The sequence below is a fragment of the Geotrypetes seraphini genome, chromosome 1, assembly GCF_902459505.1.
Source record: "Geotrypetes seraphini chromosome 1, aGeoSer1.1, whole genome shotgun sequence".
In the NCBI taxonomy this organism is placed as follows: Eukaryota; Metazoa; Chordata; class Amphibia; order Gymnophiona; family Dermophiidae; genus Geotrypetes; species Geotrypetes seraphini.
In genome coordinates, this window is record NC_047084.1 from 319307963 (window position 1) to 319331448 (window position 23486).

At 45.7% G+C, this 23486-nt stretch overlaps 1 protein-coding gene across 1 annotated transcript in view; it reads left to right on the forward strand.

Moving 5' to 3' along the window:
* Positions 1 to 23486, forward strand: part of CENPE (centromere protein E) — a 539120-nt gene that overhangs the window by 212931 nt on the left and 302703 nt on the right. The window contains exon 21 of the mRNA XM_033956806.1: positions 16710 to 16844. Coding sequence (XP_033812697.1) covers positions 16710 to 16844 — 135 coding nt within the window. The remainder of the gene's footprint in view (positions 1 to 16709; positions 16845 to 23486) is intronic.

The following is a 23486-nucleotide window of genomic DNA, read 5'->3' on the forward strand; positions in this document are numbered from 1 at the left end:
ATTGCTTCTGATAATTTCAGATAATCCACATTTTGGATTTGTAGGTAATTACCTCATACAAAGTTGTCATTTCTTTAATAAGACATTAACTATTTTTTCTCCGGCCCTCCAAGTACCTACAAATCCAAATTGTGGCCCTTCAAAGGGTTTGAGTTTGAGACCACTGTTCTACACCTCTCTAACTCTGGTCTTAAAATTACTTTAGTCAGAGTTCATCTGATAAAGGGGATGGAATGCCTCTCATATGAGGATAGACTAAAGAGATGGTTAAGGGTCAATATGATTAAAGCCTACAAAATCCTGAGTGGTTTAGAACGGTTACAAGTGGATTGATTTTTTTTTTTTTTTACACTCCGTCAAAAATTACAAAGATTAGGGGACACTCGATGAAGTTACAGGGAAATACTTTTAAAACAAGAGCAAGTATGTTTTCATTCAGACTATAGTTAAGCTCTGGAATGCATTGCCAGTTAGAGAATGACACAGTGAGAAAATTCATCACCGTTCCCTTCCTGCGGATAATCGTGGGAAACCATCTCCAAGTCATTCTTTAAGAAGAGAGGGAGGAATCAGAGTATGAATGGGCACAACCACTGATCCTCAAGTCTTGCATTGAAGAATGCTGGTGTAGAAGGACTGAGGCCAAGATAGACTCTAAAGAATAACACGGGATTATTTCCGGTGGTTATCTCTGGGGATGGGAACGGTGATTAATTTTGTCACTGTCATTCTCTAGTTGTGGTAAGAGCAGTTAATGTAGCTGGTTTTAAGAAAGGTATGCACAATTTCCTGGAGGAAAAGATCCAAAGTCTGTTGTTGAGACAGACATGGGCAAGCCACCACTTGCCCTGGATCGGTAGCATGGAATGTTGCTACTATTTGGGTTTTCAGATGCTGGTGACCTGGATTGGCCACCATGAAGATAGGTTACTGGTCTGATCCAGTAAAGTTATTCTTATGTTCTTGAGTGCTATAAGTGCTTTCCATTCACTACTCGATAGGAAGCCATTGTTAGTTCATCCAGATTCATAAAAGGCCTTTTTCATACCAACTAATGTCAAATGTGAAGCTTTGAATTAGTGTTCAAATATATATCCCAAGATAAATCTGTGTATGATGAACACTAAATAAAGCTAAAGATGTACAATTTAATCTAAACAGGAAAAAAAGACCTCAAAGAACCCCAGGAGTCGAGTCAATAGAAAGACACCAATTGTGGGTTTACGGGTACTATAACTGGTCAAAAACCTCTGTTTAAATTGATTTTAATAAATTTTAAAATTTTTATGTTTCTTTGTTTCAATGTATTTTATATTTTTGAATTTGTATTTAATTTCATTAGTCTAATCTCAATTCAATATTGATTTTCTCTCATACTCATATGATGAGTATATGGCAAATTTAACAAAACAAAAAAACAGGCACTTATCTTTTAATCCCAACGGACGCCAAATCCATTTCACGCTAAACTGGCTTCTTCAGGGGAAGTACTCAGATATTATTTTTGCCGGTACCATCTAATGAATTGCTGTTCAATCCTCTGAAAATGAGACAACCTATGTAGTACATTATGGTATATTCTATGGAGATCGTGGTTACTGAACTTAAAACTTATATATTTTAAAATTAATTTTAACAAAGAAACATCACTCACATGTCACACGATCGCATCTTACTTTCTCCCACTGCACTTACAAAATGGCACTGGCATTTGAAAAGAATGCCGACGTACTACCGATCCAATCAAATCAATGTTTACTCTTGATGTCATTTGAATAATTTTGTTTTTCATTTTGCATTTCAGATTTGCAAGCAAATCCTGCCACTGTTGGCCTAAGTGTTTAAAATGTTTGACAGAGGTTGTATTTGAAAACAAAATATCCATTCCTTAGCATCAGCAGCAGATGAATCCAGAGACTAATGGGATAGCACACATCTACCAGCAGGCGGAGATAGAGAAACTGATTAACAGGTGGTCCTATTGGCTGGCACTCCTCCTGTATCTCCAGTATGCTCTATCTCCCAGCAGTTGATGGTCGCTATTCGAATAGCTCCTGGATTCTGGCTGTGACTGGAACTTCATTTTCTCCTGTTGAGGTTTCTCTTCAGTGAGACTGCCATTCTGTTTCTCCTGTTGAGGGTTCTCTTCATTGAGATGGCAATTTTATTTCTCCTGTTGAGGGTTCTCTTCAGTGAGATGGCAATTTTATTTCTCCTGTTGAGCTTTCTCTTCAGTGAGACAGGGGTGTCCGGCTGAACGGTGCCGGCTTTAGGAGTTACACCTGGGCCCCCCAGGTCCCTGCCTCACCCTCCTTCACCCTTCCTCCATTGCTAGAGGGTCTGACTGGGTCTCAATTATTTCTTCTTTCCCTTCTCTGTTTAAAAAAAAAAAAAAAGGAAGACCACAGTTGCTACATTCTGCCCTGCTTGTGAGTATGTATGTGTTTTTTTACTGTTTGAACTTCAGGTTCTATTTGGGAGTCTTAGTACTGTGGGTTCAGTCAACGTACATTTAAGGAATGGATATTTTATTGAGGCTAAGTTTTATGATTAGAAATCCGTTGAGGGAGCCGGGACTTTCTCGCTCTTTGCATGCATGTGCTTGGTTTCCGTGTTGGTTACAGCGCAGCAGTAGCGGTGCGATTTTATGCTCGCGCTTGTTCTCCTCGTTGGATTTCAGCAGCAGCAGTAGTAGTCCTGTTTATTGCGAGGCTCTCTTTCGTCGGTGTTTGTCACGGCCATGTGCAGTTGATTGTGCAGGTGCCGGTTTATAGTAGCGCGCATGAGATGAGACATGATTTTTCCGGCGCTGTGGGAAGCACCATTCTTCTGGTTATTCCCCAAGTCTGATTTTCTTTCTATGCAGGCCGCAGCAGGGTAAATTTTGTGGGGCTTGAATCTGACTTATGTTTCTAGGAGTGTTGATGCAGCAGCCACGTGTCAGCGAGAATCAGGCGTGCGCTTGGGTGTCCGATGATGGCGGAAGAGCTGCAGGATTCCGGTAGTTTATTTACAGCTGACTTTGGTCAGGGTATGCCGCGGCTTCTCTCCTTTCCGGTTCAGACAAGTTGTACGTGTTTCACCAGCTTTTGGACAAGCTTGGGCAGATTTATATGTCTATGTCTGTATTCTGCTATATTCCCTTGAAAGAAGCTGCTAGTTTAATCGGACTCTGGGGTTAGCACTCAAGGCGATTACCAGAGAGACTCTGACCTGTGCTAGGTCACCCAGTCTCGGTTTGTCTCCGGACTGGGTTGACATATTGCACAGTGAGATCAGCAGTAAGATAGTGCCCTGTATTTCACACGGGTATCTCATTGTCTCTCTTGGGGTCCCTGCAGATTGAGCCTTTGTCTGTTGGTAACTGTCCTTCTTATTTGGGCCTCTGTGCTGCGCTGCATGTGTCTAGTAGTGGCATAGGATATATATGCCTAAAGGTTTATATGGTTTATATATGCCTAACAGTTTCCAAGTTCAGGCTGTCTCTATGGGCATAATGACACTTCGCATCTTCCTGCGGCCAGGACTCTCTTTCTCTATTTCTGAGAGGGCCTGGACTTCAGATATCCATGCTTATCACGCTGGTTTCTCTTGTCGCCATCTTCTCATGGCACTTGCTAGACGGATCCCCCAACCAGACAGGAAGGGCTGTGCAGCTCCTTCTAACCAGGAGCCGGTTACCTATTCTATCAAACCTGTGGAGGAGTGCGCACTATGTGGCTGTTAGCCTCATCCCTGAAGCTCTCATTAGCGATGTGAGCTTTGTCTGATACCTGTTAGGATGCTGTTGTTTTCCACAGGGCGGTAGATGCAGCATCTTGATTGCGTCTAGTACGTATTCACTTTAAAGGACATACGTATTTCGCTCACGTTGCATGGAGTTCGTACTGTTATCCCAGGACAAGCAGGCAGGTATTCTCACTAGTGGGTGATGTCATCCGATAGAGCCCCGATGCGGACGTCTCACAAGCATGCTTGCTTGAAGAAAATTCAGAAGTTTCGAGATGCCTGCACCGCGCATGCGCGAGTGCCTTCCCGCCCGATGCACTGGGCGTGTTTCCTCAGTTCTTTTCTTTCCGCGGAGCTGAGAAGTTTTGCTTCAATTCTCTGCGCTGAGTGAACCCGTGTTCTTGCCTTCTAGTATTGCGGTTTTGAGTTATTTTGCTCTTTATCGTGTGTTTTATTCATTCGTTTATTATTTTTCCAAAAAAAAAATTTTTTTTGCAGAGATTCGACCGGGTCGGCCGCGTGGCTAAGGCCTCACTCCTTCGATCTTGCGGCGGAGCTTTTTCGGCCGATTACCGGTTTTAAAAAGTGCAGCAAATGCCAGCGCGCGATTTCGTTGATGGACCCGCATCGACGCTGCCTGCAGTGTCTTGATCCAGACCATCTTCCGAAATCGTGCCAGCCTTGTTCCACTCTCACAGCACGTGCTTTTAAGCGTCGCTGTTTCCTGTGGGAATCGATGTTCAAGATGGAAGCTGCTAAAGAACCTTCGGCTTCGACTTCGACTGGCGCTTTGCCTGTGCCTGCGAAAGCGTCTTCAACTCCTGCGGCATTGGGTCTTTTGAAGCTGGCCTCCTTCGTCCCGACTTCGACCCCGTCTCCTGCTGCGGTGCCTCCTTCGGTCTCCTCAGATCAGGTACCTCCTCAAAGTGCCAAAAGCTTCTAAGGCTAAGCACTCGACCGCGAAGACCGTACAGGAGGTTCCACTTCGAGTGCGGCTCCCCCCTTGGCGGCTTCACTGTGGTCGATCTTGGAGGCTCAATTCGTTGATATCATGACCACCATGGGGCCCAAGTGGCTTGCCACGATTCAGGGTGGGCAAGCAGTCCCTCCTCGAGGGGTCGAGCCGCCCCCTCCTCCTCCCCCTCGCCGCTCGCTCTCGCAGCTCGGGGAAGAGGAGCGGTGCTCGACAGCCAGTTCATTGAGGCGTGCTTCGTTTAGTGACATGCTACCTCTGGAATCCATTCCTCCTCCGGGCGAAGAAATTTGGGATATACCTTCGAGTAGTCGAAGCCCTGGGCATCGCCATGAGGAATTCTTCCGCACTCCCTATCAATCATGGAATGCGGCTCGAGAGGCATCGGGCCATCCTCCTCTTCGCTCTACGGCCTCCAGCCCTATCTACTCCTTGGAGGCCTCTGGGGAACCGTCTAAGCATCGCCGGTCCAGATCTCCTTCGAGACACAGGGAGGGGCATCGTTCCAGGCATTCTTCGAGGCATTCCTCTAGGCATTCTACAGTCTCGCCTCAGAAGAAACTTCCTCGTGTGGGCTATTCATCTTTGGATGTCTCCTCTCCTCCGGGCCCGGAGTACGAGGATACCTATGGCTCTTTCTCGCCCTGCCGATCACAAGTTTCCTTGGATCCAGAGGCCTCGACTTCATCCAGTCCGTCCCGCCGACCTGTGTTGGCGGACCAATTGTCTTTTTCGTCTTTCTCAGGCAGATGGTGGATGATCTCGACATCACCTTGGACTCCGGTTCCCGATACTCCAAGGAATACCTGGATACCATGCATCTGCCTCATCCTCCTGCCGAGTCTCTTCGCCTACCTCTGCACAAGCTCCTCGACCAAACCTTCATGCGATGTTTTGAAACACCGTACTCTATTCCTGCCGTTCCTGGCAAACTGGATGCCAGGTACCGCACAGTGCATCACAAGGGGTTTGAGGGCTCCCAGCTCTCATCAGTCCCTGTTGGTCGAGTCCTCCCTCAAAAGATCTCATCCGTCACAGGTGTATGCCTCTGTGCCACCGGGCAGAGAGGGCCGGATCATGGATAAATTCGGAAGACGCATCTACCAGAACTCGATGATGGCATCCAGAGTTCTCAATTACACTTTCCATTTTGCAACTTATTTGGAGTTCTTCCTGCCTGTGCTTCGGAAGTTTACACCTTACATTGAGTCTCAGGCTCATTTTGAATTAGAGGAGGTGGTCGCCTCGCTATCCTAGCTGCGCCTTCAACTGATGCAATCCTCCTATGATGCTTTCGAACTCTCGGCACGAGCTGCTGCCTGCTCCGTGGCCATGCGTCGTTTAGTCTGGCTTCGAACCATTAACATGGACCCGAACCTCCAGGACAGGCTTGCCAACGTCCCCTGTGCGGGTGCTGATTTGTTTGATGAATCTATTGAGACGGTGACGAAGAAGCTGCCGGACCATGAAAAATCTTTCCAGTCCATCCTTCGTCCCAAGCCTAAACCTGCTCAGTCTCGACCGTCCTTGATCTATCAGCGGCGTTACACTCCCAGGCAGGCTCCTCCTGCGAGACAACCTGCGAAGAGACAGCCCCCTCAGAAGGCTCAACAAAAGCCTCAGCCTTCTGCTGTTCCTAAGGCTCCTCAGCCTTTTTGACTCTCTGGTAGGGAGCATAACCGACACTGTTCTGCTATCCCCTGTCTTTCCAATTGGGGGTCGCCTCCATCATTTTTATCATTGATGGATGGCTATTACCACCGACCCTTGGGTCCTTTCCATCATCAGGGAAAGATATTCTCTTCAGTTCCATCGGGTCCCCCCGGACCATCCTCCAAGAGAGTATCCTTCCAACTTGACCCAGACCGCCCTTCTTCAGGAAGCTCAGGATTTGCTCCAGCTTCGGGCCGTCGAGCCGGTCCCTGTGGACCAACACAACCAGGAGTTTTACTCCCGGTACTTCCTTGTTCCAAAGAAGACGGGCGACCTGCGTCCTATTCTGGACCTCAGGGTCCTCAACAAGTTCCTGGTAAAGGAGAGATTTCGCATGCTGACCCTAGCTTCTCTCTACCCCCTCCTCGAGCAGAACAACTGGTTATGCTCTCTGGATTTCAAGGAGGCCTACACTCACATTCCCATTCATCCGGCCTCTCGTAAATTCCTCAGATTTCGGGTGGGACATCTACATTGGCAGTATCGAGTGCTTCCATTTGGCCTGTCCTCGTCTCCCAGAGTCTTCACAAAGTGTCTGGTGGTGGTGGTGGCCGCTGCACTCCGGAACCAGGGTCTTCATGTGTTCCCCTACCTCGACGACTGGCTCATCAAGGCCACCTCGGCTCCTGGAGTCGTCTCGGCGACCCAACAAACTATCTGGTTCCTGCAGAGTCTGGGCTTCGAGATCAAATTCCCCAAATCTCATCTGCAGCCTACCCAGTCTCTTCCCTTCATCGGGGCGGTTCTGGATACCATCAAACTCGGAGCATTCCTGCCTCCGCAGTGCCTGGATGCCCTTCTTCACCTCTGCCAGTCAGTGTCTTCTCACCAGTCCATCTCAGCAAGACACATTATGGTTCTCCTGGGCCACATGGCCTCTACAGTTCATGTGACTCCTTTTGCCAGACTTCACCTCAGAATTCCTCAGTGGACCCTGGCTTCTCAATGGACTCAAGTATTAGATCCTTTGACTCGTCACATCCTAGTCACTCCTGCTCTTCAGCAGTCTCTACATTGGTGGATGACCTCTTCAAATCTATCCAGAGGTTTGCTGTTTCACACTCCTCCCCACCAAAAGGTTCTCACGACCGATTCCTCGACCTATGCATGGGGGGCTCATCTGGACGGTCTTCGCACTCAAGGCTTCTGGACTAGTGCGGTCCGACTGCCATATCAATCTTCTGGAACTCAGGGCAATTTTCAATGCTCTTCAAGCGTTTCAACATCTGCTTCACGACCTGGTAGTCCTCATTCGCACGGACAATCAGGTCGCCATGTATTATGTCAACAAGCAGGGGGGCACAGGCTCGGCCTCCCTCTGCCAGGAAGCTCTCAGAGTCTGGGATTGGGCGATTCGCCACAACACCTTCCTCAAAGCTGTCTACATCCAAGGGAAGGACAATGCCTTGGCGGACAACTTGAGTCGTCTCCCAGCCTACGAATGGATCCTCCATTCCAGATCCCTTCATCAGATCTTCTCTCTGTGGGGGACGCCTCAGATAGACCTCTTTGCTGCCCCCCCCAACTTCAAACTGCCTCAATTCTGCTCCAGGATCTACACTCCTCATCGCCTCGAGGCAGATGCCTTTCTGCTGGATTGGAGGAATCTCTTTCTGTATGCGTTTCCTCCATTTCCTCTCATTCAAAAGACTCTCGTCAAATTGAAATCCGACCATGCCACCATGATTCTGATAGCCCCTCAGTGGCCCAGACAGCCTTGATACTCCCTTCTACTTCAACTCAGCAGCAGGGAGCCATTCCAGTGTTTCCTTCACTGCTTACTCAGCATCAAGGATCTCTGCTCAATCCCAACCTGCAGTCTCTCCACCTGACAGCTTGGTTCCTCTCAATGCAACTCCCCGCCAGTTTTCCAGAGCGATGAGGGACATATTGGAGGCTTCCAAGAAGCCTGCTACTAGACAATGCTACTTCCAAAAATGGACTGATGTGTTTCTAATCATAAGGAGCCTCAACGAGCCTCCCTTTCTTCTGTTTTGGACTATCTTCTACACCTGTCTCATTCTGGCCTCAAGTCTACATCGATACGAGTCCATCTGAGTGCAATTGCGGCTTTCCATCAGCCTCTGCAAGGGAAACTTCTCTCTGCGCATCCTGTGGTTTCCAGATTTATGAAAGGACTTTTCCATGTCAATCCTCCTCTCAAACCTCCTCCAGTGGTTTGGGATCTCAACGTTGTCCTTTCTCAGCATGAAACCTCCTTTTGAGCCTTTCAACAAGGCTCCACTGAAGTTTCTCACTTGGAAAGTGGTTTTTCTTGTTGCCCTCACTTCTGCCCGCAGAGTCAGTGAGCTTCAGGCCTTAGTGGCGGATCCACCTTTCACAGTATTCCATCATGACAAGGTGGTTCTTCGCACTCATCCGAAATTCCTGCCTAAAGTGGTCTCTGAATTTCATCTCAGCCAATCCATAGTTCTTCCTGTGTTTTTTCCAAAGCCTCATTCTCATCCTGGAGAATCAGCTCTTCACACTTTGGACTGTAAACGTGCTTTGGCTTTCTACCTGGATCGCACCAAACCACACAGAACTGCTCCTCAACTTTTCGTCTCCTTTGATCCAAACAAGTTGGGACGCCCTGTCTCGAAGCGTACCATCTCCAACTGGATGGCGGCTTGCATCTCTTTCTGCTATGCCCAGGCTGGATTGCCCCTTCCCTGTAAAATCACAGCCCATAAGGTCAGAGCAATGGCGGCCTCTGTAGCCTTCCTCAGATCGACACTGATTGAGGAGATTTGTAAGGCTGCCACTTGGTCCTCGGTTCATATATTCACCTCTCATTATTGTCTGGATACTTTCTCCAGACGGGATGGACAGTTTGGCCAAACAGTATGACAAAATTTATTCTCCTAAGTTGCCAACTCTCCCTCCAACCCATTGAGGTTAGCTTGGAGGTCACCCACTAGTGAGAATACCTGCCTGCTTTTCCTGGGATAAAGCAATGTTACTTACCGTAACAGTTGTTATCCAGGGACAGCAGGCAGCTATTCTCACGTCCCACCCACCTCCCCTGGGTTGGCTTCTCTGCTAGCTACCTGAACTGAGGAGACACGCTCGGTGCATCGGGCAGGAAGGCACTCGCGCATGCGCGGTGCGGGCATCTCGAAACTTCTGAAGTTTCTTCAAGCAAGTATGCTTGTGAGACGTCCACATCGGGGCTCTGTCGGATAACATCACCCACTAGTGAGAATAGCTGCTTGCTGTCCCTGGATAACAACTGTTACGGTAAGTAACATAGCTTTTTCATGGTTCCAGTATACTCCTCTTTACAATGCGAAACTTGATTTTTCCTAGGAGAATTTCTTTCTTCTTACAGATCCTACAGTTATCCCAGGACAAGCAGGCAGGTATTCTCACAAGTGGGTGACGTGATCCAATGGAGCCCCGATGCGGACGCCTCACAAGCATACTTGCTTGAAGAAACTCGAAGTTTTGAGTCGCCCGCACCGCTGCGCGAGTGCCTTCCCGCCCGACATCGGGCGCGTCGCCTCAGTTCTTAATTTTCTGTGGAGCCGAGAAGTCTGTGTTCGACTCTCTGCGTGAAGTGTTGTTCACTTGTGCCTTCTTTGTCCGCGGTTTTGGGTTTATTTTTCTCAGAATCGCCAGTTTTCTTCTTTATTTTCTTTTTCCAAAAAAAAAAAAAAAAAATATTTCTTCCGTTCATTTGACCGTGCAGGCCAGGTGGCCGCAGCTCCGTTGCTTCGATCTCGCAGCGGAGCTTTTTCGGCCTATGTCCTGGCCTGCAACCGGTTTTAAAACGTGTTCCAAGTGCCAGCGCGCGATTTCCCTAATGGACCCTCATCGACGCTGTCTTCGGCATCTCGAGCCTCAACATCTCCTTAAATCGTGTCAGCCTTGCTCAACACTTAAGCCTCGTGCTTTCAAGCGTCGTTATATCCTGTGGGAGCAGCTTTTCGGTATGGAGTCTTCGATGGAGCTTTCATCATCGAAGGGTGCTTCACCTTCGACATTGTCCGATGCACTCCAGGCTTCCACAGCTTCTGCCTCGTTTGTACCGGCTATGTGTTCGACACCTGCTGCAGTGCCTTCCTCTGTCTCTTCAGGTCAGGTAGCACAGCAGCCCATTCCCCGGTGGTGCTTAAAGTGCCCAAGGCTTCTAAGTCCAAGCACTCTCACACTGCCTCAAGAGAGCTGGAAGCCCGTGCAGGTGGTCCCGTTGGAGACGCGGATCCAACCTTGCCGGCTTCGTTCCAGACCTTGTTGGAGAAGCAATTTATTCAGCTCTTTACTACCATGGGGCCGAAGCTTCTTTCACAAATCCAGCCTGGGCATGTGGAGGTCTCCCGCGAGGTTGAGCCGCCTCCTGTGCCTCAGTCGTATGCACACTCTCTGCAGGGAGCAGAGTCTCTGCGAGTGTCTGGTCTGGCATCTCGGCATGCATCGCAATGAGCAGAATCTTTGCTCATGCCTTTGTTGGAATCTGTACAGTCGATGCAAGGAGCAGAGTCATTGCGAGTGCTTCGAGGTTCTTCCACTCAACAGCCTCTGCTTCGTTCCACTGCCTCCAGCCCTATCCATTCTTTGGAGGCTTCAGCGAGGACCCGCTCTCCTCGAATGTCGAGACCTGCTTCCAGGCATAGCTCGCACCATCGATCGAGGCATTCTTCGAAGCATTCATCCAGGCATGCCTCGCCTCATCGGAAGCAGGCTTTTCTACAATATTCCCCACCGCATACCTCGACTATGCCGCTTCCAGATCTCGGAGACCCGGTGGGTTCTCTTTCCCCATCAAGATCGATTTCTTCATTGGGGCATACTTCCTCGAGTCCCTTTCGAGGCCAGACTTTGGCAGATCAGCTGTCCTTTTCATCCTTTCTACGTCAAATGGCAGGTGATTTAAATATTCAACTTGACTCTGGCTCCAAGTTTTCCAAGGAGTATCTCGAGACCTTGCATCTCCCTCAACCTCCTGCTGAATCCCTCAAGCTTCCTCTTCACAAGCCTTTGGATCAAACCTTTGTCCGCTTTCTGGAAACTCCTTATTCCATTCCAGCTGTTCCAGGCAAATTGGATTCCAGATACAGGACTGTTCATCATAAGGGGTTCGACAGTGCTCAATTGTCTCACCAATCCCTTCTAGTCGAATCTTCTTTGAAGCGTTCTCACCCTTCTCAGGTTTATGCCACTGTTCCTCCGGGAAGGGAAGGTAAAACGATGGACAGGTTTGGTCATCGCATCTACCAGAACTCTATGATTACCTCCAAAGTCCTCAACTACAATTTTCATTTCATCACCTACTTTGAGTTTTTTCTCTCTGTTCTTCCAAAATTCATGCCTTATTTGGATTCTTAAGCCCATTTTGAATATCAAGAAGTTCTTGCATCCTTATCCCAACTCTGGCTACAGCTTCTTCAGTCCTCCTATGATGCTTTTGAGCTGTCTGACTGAGCTACTGCTTGCTCGGTGGCCATGCGGCATCTGGCATGGATCCTAACCTGCAGGACCGGCTGGCTAATGTTCCTTGCGCTGGCACTGACCTCTTTGATGAGTCCATTGAGGCAGCCACCAAGAAGCTTTCGGACCACGAGAAGTGTTTTGCATCCATTCTCCGTCTCAAGCCGAAGCCAGCTCCTCCTCAACCTGCACGCCCGCCTCTAATTTACCAATGGTATTTTCCACCTAAACAGACTCCTGCCATTCGTCAGCCTGTCAAGAGGCAACATCCGCAGAAACAGCAAAAGCCTCAGCCACCTGCTGTTCCTGAGACTCCTCAACCTTTTTGACTGTCTAGAAAAGAGCATAACCTCAGTTGTTCTGCCCTTTCCTGTTTTTCCCCCTATCGGAGGTCGTCTCCATCATTTTTTCCACCGATGGATGACTATTACCACTGACCTCTGAGTCCTTTCCATCGTCAGGGAGGGATACTCTCTTCAGTTCCATCAGGTTCCTCCGGAACATCCTCCAAGAGAGTATCCTTCAAACTCTGCCCAGTCCGTCCTTCTTCTTCAAGAAGCTCAAGCTTTGCTTCAGCTCCGAGCTATCGAGCCAGTTCCTTTGGCTCAAAAACTGGAGGGGTAATAAATTTTCTACTGCGATGGTACCGTAGAGTGACTAAAGAACTGTCAGTGATATATTGGAAAGTCACTGCATAGAAAAATCTAACAAGTATCAACTCAAATATGATTGGTTTACATTTCTGTGCTTAGAACTGTGCTCAGAGACATGAAGGCTAGTTTTTCCGCCTCACCACCCAATCATTGCAGTGTTCAGTATAAGCTGACTTTGAAATGTGGACTTATCAAAAAATTGAGTGCTAGCCTTTACAGCTATGCTAATGCTTCCAATTTTGCATTTTGATGTTTATAAATATAAACTTAACTTTAGAGTAGTGACTGGTTCCAACGTGCCACGTTTCGAATGCTGCGTCAGGGAACCGACAAAACAGCTACACAGCTATATTTTAAAGCTGGAGGTGAAGTCACACTATCTCCTTTTGACGGCTTTTTACAGTGACGGATTGAGACGTCGCTTTATCTTTGAGTTACCATTATACAGTATTTCTGTGATTTTTTTGTTTTCTCCCTCTACTTTTACCATGGACCCCTGACGAAGGTGTGTCCGAAACACGGACCGTGTCGGGTCCCTTGATTGGTAATTGGTAAAAGGGTTTGCATATTATTATTTTTTGCATATCATTTTTTGTCATTAATAAAAATTTGCCTACGTCTTGTACAGATCTGCAGTTTTGTTTTGTTTGCTATAAATATAAACTTAACTTTAGAGTAGTGACTGGTTCCAACGTGCCACGTTTCGAATGCTGCGTCAGGGAACCGACAAAACAGCTACACAGCTATATTTTAAAGCTGGAGGTGAAGTCACACTGAGATTGAAATTGTAGCTCAAGTTCTCCATACCTTTTACTAGCTTTGTCGTTCGCCTCTGCACCCTCTCCAGCAGTGTTATATCCTTCTTCAAGTATGGAGTCTAGTGTTGGACACAGTATTCCAAGTGTGGTCTGACCATTGCTCTATAAAGCGGCATTATGACCTCCCTTGATCTACTCATGATTCCCTTCTTTATCATGCCTAACATCCTGTTAGCTTTCTTTGCCGCCGCTGCGCATTGAGCTGATGGCTTCAGGGTCCTGTCTATCAGTACCCCCAGGTCTTTTTCTTGTTCGCTCTTCCCCAATGTTATACCTAACAGTTTATACCCATGTTCCTTGTTTTTGCTGCCCAGGAGCATCACTTTACATTTTTCTACATTAAAACTCATCTGCCAGTTTTCTGCCCATCTCTCAAGTTGTTTCAAATCTCTCTGGAGTTCTTCGCTGTCTTTTTGTGACCTGATTGCCCGGCATAGCTTTGTGTCATCTGCAAACTTGATGATAGCACTGGTCGTTTCTTCTAATTATAGACAGTATTTGTTGGGTACTCCTAGTAGCCGAGGATCCTGGGAGACACTTCACTATTTTAGGCTATTTGTCTTGTGTTTCAATGTTAATGCCTCTGATGATTGAATATCCTAAAAACAATAACTTTTTGGCTTGAGGTTTCTTACTTGTCCTTTGTAAGTGCTTTTCTTCATAAGTTACCTTCTCTGGTTCCAGTTCGATTTCAGTTCTTTCTTGAGCAAAGGAATTCTGTAGATGCAATTGTGAGGGTGTATGTTTCTGTGTCACATGTCACAGTCTGCCTGACCCTACTGTGATCCATTTATTCCTTGATTGCATTACTCTTTGAGGCAGTGGTGGCAAATTGGTGTGGTTCAGTGGAGTGTTAGAAGTTGCTTTGATTGCTTTCAATTCCTGCTTAATATTTCTGAGAATATATGCCTGCTTTTCTCAGTTAATACCTACTAAAGGTGAGTAACCATGCTATATTAACTTGAGTCCACTCAGTTTTGCTGGTTGGTGCAATCTTTAATGTAATCAATAGTAAGAACCAATGATGTCTTTATGGGTCTTCCTAAGAAACAAGTTCAGATATTACAGACCATCCAGAATGCAGTAGCTAAATAATTCTTTTTAAAAAAAAATTATTTGAAAATAATTCACAAGCAATACAGTTGTTACAAGCAAAACGAAAAAGAAGACAAATTCCAAAAGCAAAATACATTCAAATAGACAAAATTATTTTCTTCTTAGACCTCAACAATATAGATTGAGGAGACGCCCAGAAACAAGGAATTTAGGCCCTCTTTTACTAAGGTGCTTTAAGTGTTTTAGCAAGTGTTTAGTGCACGCTGAATCAACATGTGCGCTAATTACTAACGCATCCATAGGATAACATGCACGCATTAGCATTTAGCGCATGTTAAGAGCGCGCTAATATTTATTGCGCGCTAAAAAGCATAGCGCACCTTAGTAAAAGGAGGGGTTAATGTAACAATTTTAGGAAAACATATCTTTGAAATGGCTTAATAGAATAACTCCTCCCAATACACTCTAATATCTATTATCCCCTGGTGATCCCCTGGTGATCTTTAAGTCCAGAAATGCCTGTAGTTGGTCTAGAACAAAGAAAATATATTTCACCCCAGCATATTTAATAAAACATTTGCATGGATATGCATGTAAGAAAATAGCTCCTAAATCTTTAGTCTCTTGCCTCATAGCAAGGAAAAGCTTTCTCCTTTCCTGTGTTTCCTTATTGACATCTGAGTATATCCAAACACATTGCCTCAGGAAAGGAGCCTGAGCATAACGAAAGTAAAGTTTCATCACAGAAATGAGGTCTTGTTGAAACACAAATGATAAGCAGAGTAGCTCTCTCCTCAATTATTGACACAGAGTCCTCTAATATTGCTGATATATTTCCCAAATCCATAGGAACCTGATTTTGAGGATCTTGAGTTATTATTCCAGTTTCGCCTCCTGATTTATTTTTTTTTAAAGGCACAGGTAAATAATAAATTTTATTAACTGGAGGAATACCTTCAGGAGCGACTTTCAGGATTTGTGTCAAATATTTTCTGATCATTTCCACTGGGGATATCTCTTTTCTCCGGAAATTTAAGATACGTAAGTTAAGCCTTTTATTGAAGTTTTCCAACTGCTATTTTTCTTTGGGTAACTAGCTTATCCTTAATTAAAATTTCAGTTACCGATTTAAGGGCAATAATATCTTCTTTTACTATAGCAAACTTTACTTCATTGTCAGTTTTTATATCTTCAACAATTTTTGCTAGAGAGTCTGCCTTTCCTACCAGGATCGAAGTTTCTTCAGCGGATTTCTGAACCGTTCCATCCATTCTTTGGAGCATTCTCCAGACATCCGTCAGGGTTATCTCCAGGAGGGTTGAAGCCACAACTCCAACCTCGGATAACTTCTCCTTCGCCGCAGCTCCCTTTTTGGACTGACTCCCCTCTGAAGAGATGGCCTCTCTGACACTCAGTCGTCTCTGCCATGGGACACGGAGGAATAACTAGATCCGGGGGCGAGAGAGAGTTTTCTAGCTCCGGTGTAGCGGCCAAGTCCCGAGCCACTAACACCATCAAGTCTCGCACTCCGGTACATTGAGGAGTTCTAGCAGCAAAGTCAAGAAGAGTCTGGCGCAATGGCGTTGACGAGTCCGATGGTGAGGGTCTAGTTCGTACTAGCCTTTGCGCTTAGAATGCAGCATCACAAAAGAAGTGTTTTCGCTTACTGCACACCAGTCGCGCCTCCATCTTGGCCACTCCCCTACTGTAGCTAAGTAATTCTAAATAGAAAATTTCATGATCACGTGCCTCCTTATTTGACCAAGTTGCATCAGCTTCCAGTCTTTGCTTGGATTGTATTTAAGATCTTGGTTTTTATGTTTAAGATCATTTACGACCTTATTCCTAGTCATAAGAAAAATTTTGTAACAATCTATTTTCCATCCTGGACCCCTCCACTCTTCAGTTGAAAATGAGACTGGCCCAAACCCTCTAAAGCTGTCTTGGATGAAATGAACAGAGCAATTTACATTGGTAGGAAAGGAAGCTGAACTCTGAAACCACCTCCTGGTTGCTATTAAGAATAATCAGAATTGCATGTCCTTTCATTATAGTTAAAAATCTGGCTTTTTAAGAAGTATTTGACTACTAGCCAGTAATTTCAATTATGCTTTATTGTACTGATTTCTGCAATTTGTTATCCGCCTAGAATCTGATCAGCACAGAATACAAATCTGTTAAATATGTATATGGGAATATTTTTGTACTTTGATTACCATTTGTTATATTTTTGTCTTGTATGTCCATTTGGGTTGGGCTATGTCCAAGGAAAGCAGCATAGAAATATCCCATGTTATTCCATACCATACCATGCAAAAATATTATATTCTCTTACAGGGCAACACTGAAAATTTGTGTGAAGAACTTTATCAAATGAAGCAGTCATTTTGTGATGCTGAAGCTGTGACTCGAGATGCTCATAAAGACATTGCCTTCCTTAGGAGTGAAAATAGAGTGCTGAAAGAAAATATGGTAAGTATCTCAACTTGAATCTGGAAATAATTGCTTTGGGGACCCATCAGCTGATAGCAACCTGGTTATTTTTCTTTTTACATGCTAGACTACTTTTGATTTTTTTTTTTTTTTGCCCGTGTACTTGAATTTTTATTAGATGCATTCTCATCAGTCTACTGCTGATTTAAGCAAGATAGGAATAATATACCCTGAAGTTGGGAATTTTCAAAACTGTTAGTGTAGATAAATTGAAAGTTGTCAAATGCTAAGTTACAATATACTGCATTAGTTAATTAATTGTATTCTCATGTTTGCTGATCTGATAACAGCTTGTTTTCTTTAGTCTTAGATTATTATATTTGGTAATTAACTGATTTTAAAATTTTCAGATTTTTACCTTTAACAATAATAGGGGGTAGTTGTTGTCAAATTGCTACAAATTGGCTCTGTTTTTAAAAAGGCTACTCCCAAACTTCTATGGAAATTCAAGTAAGTAGATTTAAGAATTAAAATTTATCTGAGCTCCTGATGAGAAAAGTAAGTTTAGAACTACCAAAAAGCATACAGCTTTTGAAAAGATCAAACTTTGAAGTAAGTAGCTTGGAAAATTGGTTTCCTTATCCCTTATCAGGCTATCCCTTCTGTTGTAAATTTTGTTTGCCTCCCATATGGATTTATTATAGTTGTAAGCACACTCAATGTATAATTAAACTTTGGAATTTGTTGCCAGAGAATATGCTGAAAGTAGTTAGTTTAGGATTTAAAATAGGGTTAGACAAGTTCCTAAAAGAAAAGGCCATTAGCCATTATTAAGATGGAAGTAGAAAAAATCCACTGCTTATTCCTAGGATAAGTAGCATAAAATCTATTTCTAGTGCAAGAGACGCACAAGTCTTGAACCAGTGGGTTACCTCTACTTGCGAGTTGTGTAGGAGGCATCATTCACATTCTTTTCAGCTACACCTCCTGCATCAGTGGGTTGTGCTGCTGCTCCTCAGTTTCTCCTTCTATATGTGAGTTGATGTCTGACCTGCTCTGATTTAGACTTGTTTGTTTTTTTGCGTTTTGGTTTTGGTTTTAGGGGTTGGGTTTTGTTTTTGTTTTTTTTTTTTGGGGGGGGGCATCCTGAATATAAGGCTTCTCAGTGCTTCAGAGGTCCCCACTTTCACTGGGGCAGCTCTGCCTGGGAGAAGACACTCTCCTGTCAGAACTCTATAGCTGAGAGGGCAACCTTTTTAGTGTGCACATACCTAGCTGGCCTATATTAACAATTTTGGAAGGCTCAGGGACTGCTTCCCTAGTAGCAAGTCTCACTACTAGAAAAATAGAAACATGACAGCCCATCCATTCTTCCCTTCCACAGTATCCACTATCTCCTCCTCTCCCTAAGAAATCTCCATGTGTCTGTCCCACGCTTTCTTGAATTCAGACAGTCTGTCTTCATCACCTCTACCGGGGGACTATTCCATGCATCTATCACCCTTTCTGTAATAAAGTATTTCCTTAGGTTACTCTTGAACCAATTGTAAGGTTGGTCATGCACCCACAATGTGAAGTGGCCTTACAATCCACCAGGTCCCGAGTTCAGTACCTTCACAGAAATTTCATTAGGAAGTAAAATCACTGACAAGCACAACCAGATGTGTTTGCATAAAGAATATAATATAGAAATAGGCTCACAGAAAAGCAATATTCATAAACATTACAATTAAGCATTACAATTAAGGAGAGAGCAAAGTTTCCCTGCCTTGCAGAGTCCAGAGAGAAGCGTGAAGTTCCAGGGAGAGGCAGAGAGAGAGAGAAAGGGGGATGGGGTGATGGTCTAAGCTTTGGGTTCAAGAGATAGAGAGAAGGTGTGTTGCAGAGAAGGGGGCTTTTTATAACAAATAGAATCTATTGAAGTTAAGTATCCCCATCCTTCTGAAACAATGGTTAGTTTCACTGATCAGGAAGATGAGTGAAGTGTGCTAGACCTGGAGAAGAATAGACTGGAGTCATATGTAATTTCCAGTATTCCTTTGACAATATCTGTGCACCTGGACCCATTGTATATCTTAAGCTGTCCATCTTAAGCACCAGACATTAACACATCATCTTAACACTTCTTCGCACCTCTTAGCAGCAAGTTTGTTACCTTTTAAGCATGATTTAATTAAGGCTGTCTGCAATGACATTCCCTAAGGTCAGACATGAATGATATGATCTCCCATAGGCCTTTGCTGACATTGGTTAGGCTAACCGAAAATGCTGATTGCTAGGCTGACACCTATCTCCTCCTCTAGAGTTTCCCAGCAATTGAAAGAGACTTGTTTCATGCATATTCATACTGCATAAGTATTTAAATGTCTCTATCATATCTCCCCTCTCCCACCTTTCCTCCAAAGTATACATATTGAGATTTTTAAATCTGTCCCTGTATACCTGATAGACCAGGAGTACCCAAAAGATCGATCGCGATCGACCAGTTGATCGCAAAGGCAACGCGAGTTGATCGCAGAGCCCGGGATGGGCTCCGTGATGACTTGCGTTGCCTTTGCATTCTCCCTGTTCCGTGACGCCACAACAGGCCAGCAGTGACTACAGAATCGCTGGGCAAGCCAGCCCCACCCCACCCCCTCCCCGATGTCAATCGCTGCCTGGCTGGCCCGAAACTTCCTCTCCGATGTCAAAATTGATGGAGGGGTGGGAGGGGGGCAGAAAGCTGCTGGCCTGTTGCGGTGTCGGGAAACAGGGAGAACTTTGCAACAGCGGTGGTTTGGGGGCCTGTTCCCAGACGTCGGCGGTGGCTTCGAGGCCTGTTTCCAGACAACAGCCCGGTGATGGCTTGGGGAGACAGGGAGGCAGAACGGGGAGACAGAAAGACAGGGAGGTAGAATGGGGGTATGGAGAAAGACAGAAAGGAAGGAAGGAAGGGGGAGAGAGGAAGGAAAAGGGGGAGGGAATGGAGTGTGTCAGGTGGCAGGGGGAAGGCAGGCAGGGAGGGAGAGAGGAAGAAAAAGTTGGACTCGTGGAAGGACAGAGATGTTGGTTGGGGAATGTAATCAGGTCTGGAGGAGAAGAAGCATGCAGGAGGCAGAAAGGAAGGAAGAAATATTGCATGTACAGTCAGAAGAAGAAAGTGCAACCAGAGACTCATGAAATCACCAGACAACAAAGTAGGAAAAATTATTTTATTTTCAATTTAGTGATCAAAATGTGTCCGTTTTGAGAATTTATATATGCTGTTTATATTTTGCACTATGGCCCCCTTTTACTAAACCGCAGTAGCGGATTTTAGAGCAGGGAGCCCATGAGCATTAAGAGCAGCGTGGGGCATTCAGCGCAGCTCCCTGTGCTAAAAACTGCTATCGCGGTTTAGTAAAAAGGGAGGGGGGTATATTTGTCTATTTCTGTATAGTTGTTACTGAGGTGACATTGCATATTTTAAAGTCATCTGCCTTGACCTTTTTGAAAAAATAACCCAAATATAAATGATAATTAACATTTTCTCTGTATAGTGTGCTTTGTGTGTTTTTAAATTTTATTGTTGGTAGATCATTTTTACTTGGTCATTTTAAAAGTAGCTCGCAAGCCAAAAAAGTGTGGCCACCCCTGTTAAAGATCACCAGCCATTTTAGTTGCCTTCCTCTGAACCAACTCTATCCTGTTGATATTTTTTTGAAAGGTGTGGTCTCCAGAATTGTTCACAATATTCTAAATGAGGTCACACCAGAATCTTATACAGGGATGTCAATACCTCCATTTAGAGAGTGACATGGGAACAAATTTTTCCATGTCCCGGTGAGTTCTTTTCCTATCCTTCCCCATTCCTTAAGCTCTGTCCTCATCTGCACAAGCCTCACATTTTAAAATAATAAGTGTTCGAGGCTTGTGTAGTTAAGGCAGAACTTACAGGAATGGGACACGGACAGCAACAAAACTTGCGGGGATGGGGACAAATTTCTCCTCGTGTCATTCTCTCTCTCCTTTTTCCTATGGGCCATTCCTCTCCCTATGCAACCAAGCATCCTTCTAGCATTCATCGTCGCCTTTTCAACCTGTTTGACCACCTTAAGATCATCACATACTTTCACACCCAAGATCCACTCCTCTTTCATGCACAAGCTTTCTTCACCCCCTAAACTGTACAGTTCCCTCAGTTTTTTGCAGTCTAAATGCATGATCTTGCATTTCTTAGCATTAAATCTTAGCTGTCAAATTTCAGACTATTCTTCACTAGGTCCTTCATGTTTTTCACACCATCAGGAGTGTCTACTTTCTATTACAGATTTTGGTATCATCCGTAAAAAGGCAAATCTTACCAGTCTGTGCTTCAGCAATATTGCTTTCAAAAAGGTTAAAAAAAAACCAGGCCCAAGAACTGAACCTTGAGGCACATTACTGATAACATCCCTTTCCTCAGAGTGATCTCCATTGACTACTACTCTCTGTAGCCTTCCACTCAACCAATTCCTGATACAGGGCTGGATACACATAACACGGTCATTAAGACCGTGTGAATCGCTGTTGGATGACTTTTTTTTTTTTTTGACTGACTCTGGAACAGCGATTGATGCACTAACAAACTTCCATGCAAATTATTTGCACGGAGGTTCATAGTAATCCCCGTCTGATCAATTGTTCTGAGAGCAGGTTTAGGGAAGCCCTAACAGCTGAGTGGCAGGGGAAGCCCTTTAACTGTTGGGGCTTTTCTTTTCTTTTTTTCTAATAGTACAGATGAGAGCAGAAGAGGTGCTCGGTGCCTTCTGCTCCAAGGCCCCTTGAGTCCAAAATGGGACCGAGCATCTCTCCTGCTCTCATCTTCTCACAAAAGTACAAGGGGAAAGAGGTGCGGGGGAGCATCCGGTAGCAGGAGGGAGTGGGCATCCCTCCTACCTTTTATTGGTGGGGGAATGGGGTAGGGGATAGCTTGAGTGGGGGGTGCCTGGCACAGAGGTGCTTCTGTTGGCAAGAAGGAGTAGGAATCCTTCCTGCCATTTTCACTGCCACAGGGGGGAGGAAGTTGCCAGGCAGGAGGGAGTAGGCATCCCCATGCCTGGCATCCTGCCATCCCCCTGTTTCTCTCTTGAAGGGGGGAGTAGTTGACATGACAGGAGGGAGTGGGCATCCCTCCTGCCAATTTTCATTAGCGCTCGGGGGGGGGGGGGGCCCCGGTGCCAATTACAAATACAGTGGAACTGTGGTTTATGAGCATAATTCGTTCCAGAAGCATGCTCGTAAACCAAATTGCTCGTATATCAAAGCAAGTTTCCCCATAGGAAGTAAGGGAAACTGCTTTGATTGGTTCTACCTCCTCCCCCCCCCCCCCCCCCAAGGCTACCGGCGCTGCTCCATTCCCCCCCCCCCCCCTTGAGGAATCCGACGCTGTTCCAACCCCCTCCACCCCCCGCGATCCGGCATCCCCCCCGCTCGTGTTGCCCCCCTCCACCGCGATCCTATTTTCTCCCCCCCGAGCAGTCAATGATACCCTTTACCCGACTTGGCACCAGTGCCGGTGCCCGAAGATCCTCCCTCTTCTGGCGCGGCTGGGCGGTGCATCGGAGATCCTCCTTCTTCTGGTCTGGTCTGGGCTGGAATGGCTTTGAGCATTTGCACATGCTCAAAGCCTTCTGGTCTCGCTCTCAATCTCAGAGAGAGCGAGACCAGAAGGCTTTGAGCATGCGCAAATGCTCAAAGCCAGCCCAGCCCAGACCAGAAGAAGGAGGATCTCCGATGCACCGCCCAGCCCAGGCCGCGCCAGAAGAGGGAGGATCTTCGGGCACTGGTGCCAAGTCGGGTAAATGGTGTCATTGATTGCTCGGGGGGGGGAAAGTAGGATCGCGGTGGAGGGGGGGCAACGCGAGCGGGGGGATGCCGGATTGCGGGGGGGGGGGCCCCTCGTACAGCGAGGCAAGCTCGGTTTACGAGGCACCAAGTTTGCGAATGTTTTGCTCGTCTTGCAAAACACTCGCAAACTGGTGCACTCGTAAACCGAGGTACCACTGTATATTAATTTCAATGCAGGGGGTTCCCGGTACTAGTTACAAATATATTAATTTCAACACTTGGGAGGGGGTCTGGAACCAGTTACAAATATATTAATTTCAGGTCTGAACTATCAATAAGATACGTAAGAGACTAGTCTTGACAGTCACTCTTTTCAGAATGCTAAGTGTTCGCTGTTTTGGGGTTTTTTTTTTTTTTGTGTGCATCGTGAAACGATGTTAAAGCATTGATCATTCAGCTAGTTTTTGTGACATTTCAATATTAATGGCCTTATTAGCATGGCTGGATTGTAGAATGAGCAATCATGCAAAAAGCATGTGGCGAGTCATTTTCTGCATTGGGTCAGCAAATGCGATCATTAGACAGTCACTGACTTTAGTGCATCTAGGCTCCAGTCCGTCACTTTGGGGCCCATACCAAGGGCACTCTATTAGGCACCTATATGGAACATTGTCAAAGGCTTTGCTAAAATCTTAATACACTACATCTAGCGTTCTTCCTTTAGCCAGTTCTCTGGTCACATAGTCAACGAAATTGATCAGATTTATCTCGCAAGACCTGCCTCTAGTGGGTCCTGCAGTGCACTAAATTACAGAAACATCACTATTTGTTAAAAGCGTTTTCATTAATTTACTTACCACCACAGAAGTCAGACTTACCAGCCTGTAGTTCCCT